The sequence below is a fragment of the Sturnira hondurensis genome, unplaced genomic scaffold (assembly GCF_014824575.4).
Source record: "Sturnira hondurensis isolate 20B ecotype Veracruz unplaced genomic scaffold, ASM1482457v3 Scaffold0004068, whole genome shotgun sequence".
Lineage (NCBI taxonomy): Eukaryota > Metazoa > Chordata > Mammalia > Chiroptera > Phyllostomidae > Sturnira > Sturnira hondurensis.
Window position 1 is genome coordinate 1007273 of NW_028076699.1, and position 14116 is coordinate 1021388.

Below are 14116 nucleotides of genomic sequence, written 5' to 3' on the forward strand. Positions count from 1 at the left end.
TACTGTTCACACAGTATTTTGTGTTATGGTCTAGGGGGCATTTCCAGACCGTACTACCAGTGTTCCTGTCCCAGTCTGGCCAGTGGGAATCAGCCAGATCAAATGAAAGGCATCTCTATCCTGTAGTCTCTTTTGACTGTCTGGCCATGTACACCTTTCTAAACTTGGCTTTAAGCTAAATTCAATAAACATTTTGGAATATGTACTCTGGCAGGCATTCCAGTTACCATTGGGACTGGTCATTGGATAGGCCCTTTAACAACAGAAAGTGCACCCCCCAGGTTGGCCTAAGGATGAAGTGACATTTTGTTTCTGAGCACTGGGATATCCCTTGTTACACAACTTTCTCTCCATTTTCTGCCACCACATTCACAGTACAGTTAATCTTGTGCCCTGAGCACAAACGATAGTGAGATGGGACAAATTGAGAGTAGTATGGGAAGTGTATTCATACCATTGAGTGTCATTCATCAGTGTAATATTTATTTAGCACTTACTTTGTGTCAGACGCCATGCTTAATGTTAGTATTTAAAGACTAGCAGATTCAGCCTTCGTCCTTAAAGAATTCAGTCTTGTGCTGGAGACAGACAAGTGAACAGTTACAATACTGTGAGTGTCGGATGCTCAGGTAAAAGAATACAGAAGGCCAATATCTAATTTCTCGGGAGGACATAAATTCTTTGAGAGAAATGGTGCTATTTTTCACAGCTCCTAATGCAGACTTTGTAGAAGGTGAGCACTCCATAGTATCAAAACACCTGGATTCCGGCCCCAGATTTTTTTTTTTAAACTCACTGTGTATCTTTTGACAGTCACTTCAGCTTTGAGCCTCTCTTTCCCATCTGTGGAGTATAACTTCTGACACCCCTACGGCCTACCTCACCGGGTTATTGTGAAGATCAATGGTTATGAGAGCGACTTTTAAATTAATTGTAAAGATCTCTAGAAAATAAAATATGGAACCGTAAGTTACATTCTTAAATTTTTTTTTGAATTTTAAAATAGTTGTTCGGAAGGAAGGGTAAAAGAAAGGAAACGAAAAAAAAAAGGTAAGGAAAAAAATCCAGCAGGTAAGGGTTCCTCACTGTAGCCACCTTCACAGTTCAAAGCATACTCCAGAAAGCTGTTTACTATCATCGTCATTTTACAAATAACAGGCTTGACGGGCCAAGTAATTGTCCACGGGCACAAACTCTTCAAAGCTCAAGCCTGGACAACTTTCCAGCGCCTTTAACCTGCAACAATGGCAGAGGACCCAGCCCCAGGCCTCCGGAGACACCTCCGGCCCGGAAGCTCACGATCCGGAGGACCTGGACTGGGCTTCAACTCCGCCCCGTGACGCGTACACTCCCGCCCCCAGGCTTTCCACCTCTCGCGGGATCTCTCGGGAGAACGCCTGGGGTCACGTCCCATCATGGCGGCTGAGGAGGCGGATGTGGATATTGAAGGGGACGTGGTGGCTGCGGCGGCACAACCCGGGTGAGGCACAGAGACCCGGGTGCGGAGGGGCGCGTATGCGCGGGGAGCAACCTAGAAAGGCCGCGGGCGTGTCCACGGACAGGGAAGCGGAAGAAAATCCGTCGGCTGTCTGGATCCTGGCAGCGGGAACAGGGCCGCGCCCATCCCGCCCGCCCGCTACTCCTGACTCCAGCAGCGGGGTACCCAAGGCTAGGGTGGGAAGGCCCATTCACCGGGATGTCGTGAGCGCCCCGACTTAGCCTGGCAGCTGCACTCTCTCCAGTTAGCTTCCTTCCATTACCTCCACTTCAAAATCCACCCCTCGCCCTTGCCTGACATTAACTAGAACCAGGGCGGCCCCCTGGACGGGACCGGAGCTCAGGGATCCCTGTTCAATTATTTGCAAACCGTGAGACCTTGGGCGTGTCGTTTCATTCTATTGGCCACAGGTTTCCGCCTACACATAGGGATAGTTGTAAAAAACTTCCTGAGAGGCAGCTTGATTTTAATGCTCAGGGTAGGACTTTGGTTGGACAGCTCTGGCTTCTCCTGCGTTGGCTGGCCCTGCCGATTTTGGTAGTGTGACCTTGGGTCAGACCTTTAACTTGTCTGAGCCTCTGACGGCTCCTGTGTAAACTGACAGTCATGGTATGTACCTCATACGGTTATTGTGAAGAACAGATGAAATAATAAGGGTTTCATTTTTGCATGTGGAAAGCGTTCTGTAAATGTGTTCTTTAGCATCCCGGCACCCTCAGGTCAGGAGTCAACCTTAACAGGCCAATGTGGTTTTTAAACAGCACCGTGCAGCTTGAGAGATTTAGCTCTTTGACTCCTTGCATTCCCAGTAAGAAATTGATACATACCATTTTAAGAATGTGCTTCCAGAGTCTTCTTTTAGTAATGGGAGAGACCTAGACTGATGAGGAATCAAAAGACTTTGGTTTCATCTCAGCCAATAATGTTGCTTGTAACTATGGAAAAACTTCAATAGAACTCGAGTAGGTTGAACCACGTGAAATTTCCAATCTTAGACCATTTTTGCCCTGTAAAGCAGCAATTTCCTATAGTCCGACCCAATATTAGGGCCTCTGGAAATGGTGAAAAAGAATACTAACCCTGCCCATGAGGGAGAAAGGGCTTAAAGCACTCATGAACTCTAAAGCATTGTAAAAATGTGTGGAGTAATTGTCCTCGACCTTGGTAGGGCTCAGTTGGTTGGAGGCGCATCCTGTAGCTGACAGGTTGCAGGTTCAATTCCTGGTTGAGGGACATACTGTATTTTGCCATATATAATGTGCACCCACATATTTGGCCCAAACTTTCAGAAAAAAATTTAATTTATTGTTTTAATTTTTAAATGAATTTTTTATTTATATATAAAACCGATTATCATATTCCAGGGTTTTATTTTGCATATGGTTATTGTTATGGCTGTCTAGGGTTAAAGTTTTAATGCTTAAGCATAAATAAAATAATTAAAAACATTTATGTAGATATGAAATGAGTACTCCCCATGTATAATGTGCATCCTTATTTTTCCCTCAAAAATTTGGACAAAAATGTGCATGTTATACATGGTAAAATATGGTACCTGAGTTGCAGGTTTGATCCCCAGTTCCTATCCTGGGTAGGGGCCAGGGGAGGCAACCAGGTGATGCTTCTCTCTCACATTGATGTTTCTCAGTGTCCCTGTCTCTCTAAAAACCAGTGTGAAAAAAAGTGTTGAGTAATTAAATTCATATATGGTCATTTTTCCCAAAAATCTTGAGGCAGAGCAGTCCAAAGCTATACAAAATGAGTAGAAAGCCTTAATAACAATCATTGTTCCCGTTTGTGTAGGTCAAGTTAATCTTGACGAAGGATTTTTGCAAGCATGATTTAATTTACTTTTTGTAAGTCTGTGAGATAAGTGGGCAAGGCTAACTTACCTGCAGTCCAGAAATAAGTTAACTTTGGAAACACTGAAGATGATCTGAGAACGTTGGCTCTAACTCTTTTCCATAGGTTCTTCATTATTTTTCTGATTGTATGGAAGTTTTCTCCCTTTTCTCTTTTCCTTTCCTTTCTTCTTGCTCTGTGTGAGCCTTAGGTCTATTGGTGGCAGCTATTAGCATCTTTTATGCAGGGAAGATAACAGGTAATTGGTCAGAATCATTGCCTTACCAACTCTGATGAGTATCAGTAACATTATATTCTGGAGAATAGTGCCCCCTGACATGATTTTCAACTTTACTACAGTGGTACAAAACAGTACACATTCAGTTGAAATCATACCTTGAATTTTGAATTTTGACCTTTTCCCAGGCTTAGTGATATGCAGGTATGATACTCTTTTAGGATGCTGGGCATTGGCAGCAAACCCAAGATCCTAGTTAGACACTGGATCACAAGGGTAAACAACAGATTCTCTACAGTGAACTGTCTTGTTAGTGTTTTTTGGATGTTGTGTTGTGAGCACATTTAAGGCTTAAGCTGTGATGCTTGTTAGGTTAGGTGTATTCAGTGCATTTTTTTTTTTTTTGACTTAGGAGATTTTCACCTTTGTTGAGTTTATCAGGACATACCAGTGTCTGTTTAGAAAAGGAGGAAAATTTGCCCTGGCTGGTGTAGCTCAGTGGATTGTGCACGGGCCTGTGAACCACACGATCGCGGTTCGATTCCCAGTCAGGGCACATGCCTGGGTTGCAGGCCAGTTCCCAGCAGGGGACACACCAGAAGCAACCATACATTGATATTTCTCTCCCTCTCTCCTTCCCTTCCCCTCTAAAGATAAATAAATAAAAATCTTTAAAAAAAGAAAAGGAGGAAAATCCTTATAACATGGAGGATTTACTAGACTCAGTAGTATTAGAACATGAATTAAAAGTTTATCATATAACGTAAAATCTGAGAATATACTGAGTTAATTATTTTATCTGCTTTTAGTGTTATGCTAATTTTAAATGAACTGCTACTGAAACAATGTGTCTTTTAGTTTACACTAAACTTCCTTTCAAATGGTTTGACCACCTCAGGGAAACTGGCTCCGCTGCAGTACCAGTAAAACCCCGTCATAGGTCAAGGAGCTTTTGCACTTACTAAGTCTCAGTACCAAAGCTAGAAGATGGCATTGAAACTTTTTGATTTCCCTTCTACTTCTTTTTCTTCTCATCCTTTGGATTTTCGCTTGTCCTTTAATCAGTGTTCCTAGGGGTTTTGTCATAAGGGCTGAAATAATTTTAAGACTGTATAAATGTAATTCTCCTTAACTATTAAGGAGTTGAAATTATATTCAGCCCTTTGAAGGCAACCACAAGGCTGATGTGGCCCCAGGTGAAAATGAGTTTGACACCCCTGCTGTAGGGGGATGGAGATGCCAAAGACTGAGATAGGTAATGATGGGAGAGTAGCATATTTGAGAGGAAAGGTGAACTCAGGTTTACACATGTCGATATGTGGTACCTATGGAGATTCAGGTAAGTGTCCAGATATATACACCAGAGTTGTGGGTGTTGCTAATCCTTATTGAGGGGTACTATGTAAAAAGATCTCTAAAGAAAGCAAGAAGTGATACCAGTCTCACCTCCTGCACTCTGGGCAGACCTAGGTAGTTAAGTAAAGGTTTCCTTCTGCTTACAAGTCTCAGGACCCTTTATTTCACATTTCTGGTAGACCCTGTGAAATCAGAATGGACGCTTGAGTTAAACCTTTTTGCCATCAACAGTTGAGAGACATTATTGTTTTTATTTTATTGTAGATAGTCTGTTAGCCCCACAATTCATTACGACCACTGTGGGAATAAGTGAAGATTCAAAAATATAAACAGGTAGATAGATTTTTTTCGGTTTAATGGGTACAAATTCTTAGCACTACGCTAGGCCTGGGAAAAGTCAATAATTTAAGTAGGAAACTTTATAACTTCAGGACATAAAAAAGTAAATACTAAATTAATTATATCATAGATTGGACCTCTCAAAACTTAAGTATTTAGCTATTCAGCCTTTTTGCATATGAAGTGAACATGTGACTTTAGGGAGTTCTCACTAGTTTAATGAAAAGAGTGAATTAGCATAGTTTAATTCCCTATTTATATAGAAAAGAGCCCAAACAAGCCCCAAATTAATTTGTTAAATTATATGAGTTGTTATTAAAACATCACATTTTCTTATATCTTCATTGTACCATCCTTCAAGTATATTGTATTTTGGTTCTCCCACTCTTGGGCTTGTTTGTTTTCTTTTCCATTGTAAGGGTGGTGCTATTTATTGATGGTGGCCTTTATGCTTTAGATAGAGCTAAAAGAATTAGTTGTAAAGTTAAATGTCTGCATACATGTGGATATTCCTCAAAAGAAATCTGAAGTGTTGATTCATGGCCATAGAGCATGTGTGGTTGCTGCTTTGGGTTATTTTTTCCTCATGAAGTTGTTTATTCTTAGGAAACAAAAGAAGTGAACAGACTTGATGTTTAGCAATTAAAATACATAGCCACTATATAGTCACAGGCCAAAGAGGTAGAGGAGGCATTTCTGCAACATTGAATCTGTTTGTTAAGGGCATGAGGGAACTAAGTATTTGGTTAAATCTCAACCTGCCCATCACTGCTGTGTAAGTTGTATATATTAACTAGTGTAATATCACTTTTATACCTATTTTCTTAATTACTACAGAAACAATGAAAATACAGCATCTGTTTTACAAGATCACTATCTTGATTCATCATGGAGAACTGAGAATAGTCTTATTGTAAGTATTTTATGAAAATATCAAGTGTATTACATTATTACTCATTATCCAGAGTACCCCCTTTTTTTTTCAATTTGGTGCTAGTTCTCAGCACTCACAGAGGTAATATATTGAAACATTTTTCTTACTGTAAAAATAGCAGAAACTTATCTCTTTTGGTTTTGAAAAATGTCCTGTTGAAAAACAACTCTGGATCCTGCTGGATTTAGATCGAGATCCTTGCTCTATCACTTACCAGATTTTTGAACCTTAGTTTTATTATCTGAACTGTGGGGTACCTTGCAGGGTTCGTTTCCTCATTTAACAGTTATTTATTGAGTACTTACTATGTGTCAGATACTAATGCAGATTTGGGGGTTACAACTATAATCAAGACATGTAGTTCTGTTCTCAAGGAGCTTATAGTCTAAAGGAGAGTCAGGGGATAAACAAGTAGACAGACTATGTAAATCATAAAGGACATTAGATGCTGACCGGGAGTAACAGGATGGGGAACCTACTTTAGATAAAGTTGTCGGTGAAGGAAACTGAGGAGGTGACATTTAAGTTGAAAAGTAGTGGAAAGAGAGGAGTAGATAAGTGAAGAGTTGAGGAAAAGCATTCTAGGCAGAAGGAATAGCAGCACAAACACTCTGATTGGAAGCCAGTTTGATAAAAGAAGCTAAAATATGATAAGGGGGGATGGTAGCTCTGACAAGGTTGAAGAGGCAGATGAGCACTCCATCATATTTGCAGGAAGCAAGAGTGGAATCAAGATACCAGTTAGGAAACATTTGAGTAATCTAAGCAAGATTTGGTGGCACTTTGGTCTGAGGTTGTGGCAGAAGATGAACAAATGGACAAATTTGGAAATGGACAAATTTAATTGAATTACACTTTGAGCTCTGACCTGTGTGCCTCAGCTGATTGGGCATCGTCCCTGCAAACCAAAAGGTCATGGGTTCAATTCCCAGTCAGGCCACATGCCTAGGTTGTGCTTCCATCCCTGGTTGGGGTGCTTATGAGAGGCAAACCTCCCGATGTTTCTCTCCCTGTCTTTGTCCCTCCCTTCCCCTCTCTAATAAATAAATAAATAAAAATTTAAAAACATCTATTTTGAAGGTAGAGCTGCTTGGTAAATTAGATATGGGACTGAGAGAAAAGGAACAAATCCAGGATGAATCTTGGGTTTCTAGCTAAAATAGCATCATGACAAGTAGTGCTATTTGTAAAACTGGGAAGGCTGGGGAAGATGCAGGTGAAGGAAAGTATGGATGGTGAGTTATATTTTAAATGTTAAATTCAAGAAGCCTACTAGACCTAAGTGGAAATTTTGAGGGGGCAGTTGGAAATAACAGTCTAGATAGAGCCTTGGAGAAGAGACCTGAGCTGAACATTTTTAAGTTTTGAGAGTTGAAAATGAGTGTGATCATTCAAGGAAGGAGAAAAGAATTGTGAGTTTTGGAAATAGGTGAAGTATCTAGCAAAATGCTGATCTCTACTAGTTTTTCATACATGATAGCCATTATTACTTTATCATAGATAGGAGCTTGAGCCTTGGGATCTAACAGACTTGTATGTCAAGTTTCTGCTCTCCCACTTGAAATGCCAGCAGTGCTGTGGGTGTAATAGTGCCTGTCTCGTAGAGCTACATCGTCGTGCTCTGGAAATGATAGCTGCTCCTATTGGTAATCATATCATTATGTATTTTCACTTAGCAAAATATAGAAGATAATGTCAAGAAGTAGTAAATAAAAAGAAAACTATATTCTCTTTTTTATTAGCCTTGGACTCTGGATAACACCATCAGTGAAGAGAACAGAGCTGTCATTGAGAAAATGTTGTTGGAAGAAGAGTATCCTTTAATGATTATGAGGAAAGAAAAAATTTCAGGGTTAAAAACTTCTAAATGCAAAACTTAAAAACGAGACCACTGATGATTACTAGATGGATTATTTTTGGTCCCATATTGCTATAGAATATGTTACCCACCTATGCAAAAAGCTGCATTTTATTCTTCCGGTTCTGTTTCATTGCTAAGTCTGAAATATGACTCAATATTTTTTAGTTTCTGTTGTCAGCCAATTCTCCGTACTGTCTGAATATTGATTTGAAATTAAAGAATGTTTTAAGTTAGCTAGAATCTTTAGTGTAAGGTCATGTATCCAGTTCTCCATTTTCAGTTACATAAACTGAAATTCAGAGATGCTGATTTGTTCAAGGACACAGAACTAGAATATGTAAAATTTCTCACTTTTTACTCTATCAATTTACAGTTATGTGAGAGGAATCTAAGGAAAAAACACAAAACAAATACGAAAGGATAAGGATTTTTTCCTCCCAGCAGTTGTAGCTTCTTATCCATGGTTCAGCCACTAGTTTCTTGTCCACATTTCCATGTGTATATGATGTTGGCATTTTAACTCTTTTGGGACTCAGTTTTCTTATATGTAGACTGAGAGAATTTGAACAAAATTATTTCTAATTATATGATTTATAAAGATTATTAATAATAGTCATGAGTAGTGTTTTATTTTTAATTCTTTCATCTATGTTTCATGGATTTCTACCTCATTTTAAGCCACAATTTTTTTTATTTCTTTTATTCCCAATTTTTGCGATGTTGATTTCAGAGTGTTGCTGTACCTTTAATTATCATAAGTTAACCCTCTTTAGGCTTTCTTACCTTCTAGCCCTCCCCAAGACATTATAGCCTATATCATTGCTTTTAAGAGAAAAATAGTGTGAGTAGCATATTTAAAGTTTTAGTAGCCTCATTTAAAACAGATGAAGTTAATTTTAACAATATACTTTATTGAACCCAGTATATTGAAAATGTTATTTCAACATTTAATCAACATAAAAACATAATTGAGATATTTTATGTTCTTTGTGTCATATTCTTTTGAAATTCAGTGTGTATTATATTTGCAGTCCATCTCAGTTGGTGCTGGCCACATTTTAAATATTAAGTAGTTATACATGTGGCTATGGGCTAATGTATTGAATAAGATAATTCTAGATTAATGAATATTTTAGTCATTGGTTCACTTCCAAATTTGGAAAAAAGTAATGAGAGTAAAAGCTACGTCAGCTCTTAGAAGACAGAGATAATATTTTCTTGTTTCTTTGTCTTCAGTACCTAGAACCTCATGTAGTACCTGACATAATATGATATGTAGTCAATAATTGTTAGTGAAGAATATTTCATTTTTTAGATATATTTTATTGATTATGCTATTAGACTTGTCCCATTTCTCCCCTTCATTCCCCTCTCCCCTGCACACCCCCGCCCCCCTATGTCCCCCCTTTAGTTCATGTCCATGTGTTACAAGTTCTTTAGCTTCTACATTTCCCATACTGTTCTTACCCTCCCCGCATTTTCTACCTACCATCTATGCTACTTATTCTCTGTACCTTTCCCCCTTTCTCCTCCTCCCACTCCCCTGTTGATAACCCTCCATGTGATCTCCATTTCTGTGGTTCTGTTCCTGTTTCAGTTGTTTGCTTAGTTTATTTTTGTTTTTGTTTTAGGTATGGTTGTTAATAATTGTGAGTTTGCTGTCATTTTACTGTACATGTTTTTTGTTTTCTTTTTCTTAGGTGAGAAAAAATTCATTTTATATTTAACGTTTCATATTATAATAAGGGCTTGGTGATGATGAACTCCCTTAACTTGACCTTATCAAGAAGCACTTTATCTGTCCTCCCATTCTAAATGAAAGCTTTGCTGGATAGAGCAATCTTGGATGTAGGTTCTTGCCTTTCATGACTTGGAATACTTCTTTCCAGCCCCTTCTTGCCTATAAGCTCTCTTTTGAGAAATCAGCTGACAGTCTATGGGCATTCCTTTGTAGGTAACTGTCTCCTTTTCTCTTGCTGCTTCTAAGATTCTCTCCTTCATTTTAATCTTGGGTAATGTAATTATGATGTGCCTTGGTGTGTTTCTTCTTGGGTCCAACTTCTTTGGGACGCTGAACTTCCTGGAAGTCTATTTCCTTTTCCAGAATGAGGAAGTTCTTTATTATTTGTTCATATAACTTTCTCACTTGTTGCTCTTCCTCTTTTCCTTCTGATACCCCTATAATTTGGATATTCAAATGTTTAAAGATGTCCTGGAGGTTCCTAAGCCTCACCTCATTTTTTTTGAATTCTTGTTTCTTCATTCTTTTGTAATTGGATGTTTCTTTCTTTTTTCTGGTCCACTCCATTGATTTGAGTCTCGGTTTCCTTCCCCTATCAGTTCTCTGTACATTTTCCTTTATTTCACTTAGCATGGCCTTCATTTTGTCGTCTAATTTGTGACCAAATTCAACTAATTCTGTGAGCATCCTGATTACCAGTATTTTGAACTGTGCATCTGATAGGTTGGCTATCTCTTGGTTGCTTAGTTGTATTTTTTCTGGAGCTTTGATCTGTTCTTTAGTTTGGGCCTTTTTTTAAAAATCTTGACATGTCTGTTATATAGTGAGGGGCAGGGCCTTAGGTGTTCACCAGGACGGGGCAGCCCAGTTGCTGGGTTGTGACACTGTATGTTGGGCAGGGGTCCGAGAGGGAACAGTGCCACTTACTCTGCTCTCTGCTGGATTTCAGTCACTTCCCTCTCTTCCCACAAGCAAATTGGGCCCTTCTGGTGCTGATTCCTGTGTGGGTGGGCTTGTGTATGTTCTAGGACCCAGTAGGTCTCTCCAAAGAACTCTCCTGTGAGGCTGGGAGTTTCTCCTGGCACCTCAACCCCCATAGGTGTTTTCAGTCGGTGTTTTGAGGCTTTATTTCCTGGCACTGGGACCCTGGGTTGCGCTGTCTGTTTCGCTCCCCAGTTTGCCCTGGTTTATCTGCATGCGAATGTGGGACCGCCAGTCTGCTAGCTACCTTGCGCATGGCGCCCCTCCACAATATTCTGCCTCTCTGGGGCTGCCAGCTGCTGCCTTGCACGTCCTGGGTCCACCAGCCACCTCTTTGCTGCAAGTCCTCTCTGCCTTGGTTGCCCAACTCCGCCCCTCCTACCTGTCTGGATGAATGTGTCTACTTTAACTCCTTGGCTGTCAGACTTCCATACAGTTCAGTTTTCCATGGGCCCTGGCTGTTTTTTGTTTTTAAGTTGTTGTTGTCCTTCTTTTGGTTGTGCGAGGAGGCACTGTGTGTCTACCTATGCCTCCATCTTGGCCGGAAGTCCTGGAGAATATTTCTGATTAAAAGTATTGCAGAGGCCAGTTTTAAGAAGTTGGAGGAGGAGGCTTTCTGGTAGATTTGACCTGTTTGTTGTTTGTATTAAAGTAGAGAATAATCTTGAATTCTTCTCTTACCTTGAGAAATATGAAAACAATTGGTTGTCCTAAGTTACCCTGGACAACCAATTAAATTCATATATTACATTCACCCTGTGTTTTAGGAAAAAAGAACTAAGTAGAACATTGAGGATGTTTCTTCTCTTAGCCACTTGTGAAAGGGAAAGTAAGAGAAACTAGCCTCTATGTAGCATATACTTTATCAGGCACCATGTTGTAAGATTTTACATTTGGTATTTAATCCATATAACAACTCTCTGAGGTATAAATAATTTTATCAAAATTTGTACAGACCTGAAAAGAGCTTTGAGAGGAGTTGGTTTAGCTAGGATTCAAGTGTGACTTTCATGAGTATATAATATGAATGCCTACTTTATATATCACATGAAAGGTATGGTTTTATTATTGTTTTAAAAGTTTCCTTAATAATGACGCAGGTATTATTTATCTAAAAAATCACTTCCAGAAAAATTCTGGCTTGATCAAAAGGAAGATGATAAAAAATACATGAAGAGGTAAAAATCAATATATCATACTTTTTAAAGTCTAAATAATATTTTTAAAAACTTCACACACTTCTTATTTCTTTTTTCATGTGGTGCAGTCCGCAGACAACAGCAAAAACCATGTATGTACTTAAATTTTATACTTTAAAATCTTTTTTATTAAAAACTGGGAAAGTTAAACATTATAGTTGGCCTGTGAAAAAGCCCACTTGATCTTGAGTTATACAGAAATTAAAAATCAAAATTTCTTGTAGACATATTGAAATGCCCCAAGGTGATCTTATAATGTTATTTGCCAGAATTTTCTTTTGGTTCCATCAAATTATGGAAATGATAATGTCCTAGGGATTTGTGGGGAAACTTTTAAAATCTGCTGTGTAATATATAAGGAATTAATTTGATTTCTGTTGCCCTGGCAGTTAATTTTCAATCACGCCAAACAAATTTAATTTGAATTTGTAGCTTTCAAAAAAATTAAAGAAACTGACAGATTGAACTAAAAGTCTGTTATATTTTTGCTGTAAAATAAAAGACCCATTTTTCATTTTTACCAATAACGTTATTGATTTGTATATTTAGAGTATGTCAGCTCTCTCCTGTTACTGGCTTCTAGTGGGTAGAGGCCAGGGATGCTGCTAAACATCTTCTAATGCATAAGACAGCCCTACAGCAAAGAATTATTTGGCTAAAATGTCAGTAGTACCAAGATACTTGCAAACCACTTTGATACCTTCTCCATACACTGCACAAATCGTTTTTTGTGTTTCAGTTGTATTTTTACCTTCCTTGAAATAATAAAACATAACATACTGAAAATGTTGCCTATTTTCTTCCCCTTCAAAATTAAAACGGCTACATAAAAAATCTATTAATTTTGATGACTTTTTTAAATGCATGCTGATATGAAAGTTGCCACAATACAGTCTAACAAGATTGTTTTGAATGAAGTTAAGAACAACTTGGCACTGCATGGGAAAAATGGACATTTCCATTTCATGGAAAAAATGTAGTGGACATTTTGGCCGTCCCAGTATTAACTTTTATTTAGTGTTTATAAACTTGAATATTTATGGTCCCTTAAAAGGTAAGGGTTACAGATTTGCGGCAGTCAAGGGTTTGAGCACTGAACAGACTTTGGCTTTTACATTTTGGTGAATAAACAACAGAAAGTGAAGTTAATGAAAAGATTAATGGTTTCCTTTGAATTAAATTAATGAGCCTCATGACTGTTGATTTCTTCAGATACTGCAATTCAAAAACAATAAATGTGATGCCATGGTTTTTTAGTTTTCTGGCTTGATGTTCACATGGACTTACATGACAGAATCAAAGAGATAATATTTATGGAGTTGATTTAAACTGTTGCATGCCTTTTAGGATTTGGAAATGTATTAATGTCTGCTGCTTTGTGTTGAATAAAAGGAACCCTATTTATTTGTTTTCACACCAGCTTCCTTTAGTGCCTTTTAGTGTTTGTGTGTGTGTGTATCTTCCCTCAGACCAAGGATTACGTCTTTTTGGGGCTCCTCCTCTTCCTGAGCTAGAGAAGTGTATGAGACAGGGTAAATCTGCCCCCCATGTAGACGCTGCAGCCTTCTTCTTTCTTATTTATTTATTCATTCATTCATTCGTTTAAATTGTTAGACTAAGTGTTAAATTTAGTTCATGGCTATCTATAACCTTTAGGTGTATAAATATGGAATGTTCCATTTCAGAAATTTTTTTTGCAATTCCCTTTTTTCCTCTCAGGGTACAATCTCCTACAAAACCACCCAGTTTCTCAGTAAAGTGGACGATAGAAGAAAAAGAGCTGTTTGAACAAGGGCTGGTAAATAAAACAATTTTGATTTATAGTAAAATCTAGAAGCAAATACTGATAGAATTATAAGGTTAAATTAATTTGTGGAGACCAGAAATTTCTTTTTAATTACAGTGATCATATCTGTAGTTTTTCTATAGTTAGAATGATGATGTTTATAGCATCATACAAGAGAATTTCACTCATTTAAGTTACTAAAATATTAAAATAGATTTGGATTAATATTTTGGATAGTTTTTATACTAATAAAACCCACAAATTGAGCTGTCTCTGTTTACGTGACACCAACTACCTGGATTAAAAGGCAAACTTATTTAGTTATCTGATATTTTCTTTTG

At 38.3% G+C, this 14116-nt stretch overlaps 1 protein-coding gene across 3 annotated transcripts in view; it reads left to right on the forward strand.

Moving 5' to 3' along the window:
• The first annotated feature begins 1400 nt into the window (after positions 1–1400).
• Positions 1401–14116, forward strand: part of MYSM1 (Myb like, SWIRM and MPN domains 1) — a 34289-nt gene continuing 21573 nt past the window's right edge. The window contains exons 1-6 of one of the 3 annotated variants that reach the window (XM_037043146.1): positions 1401–1480; positions 6111–6186; positions 7950–8020; positions 11891–11968; positions 12058–12081; positions 13709–13787. In XM_037043146.1, the coding sequence (XP_036899041.1) occupies positions 1416–1480; positions 6111–6186; positions 7950–8020; positions 11891–11968; positions 12058–12081; positions 13709–13787 (393 nt within the window). In that variant the 5' untranslated portion in view covers positions 1401–1415. The remainder of the gene's footprint in view (positions 1481–6110; positions 6187–7949; positions 8021–11890; positions 11969–12057; positions 12082–13708; positions 13788–14116) is intronic. The other 2 variants (XM_037043147.1, XM_037043148.1) reach the window with 2 other exon arrangements.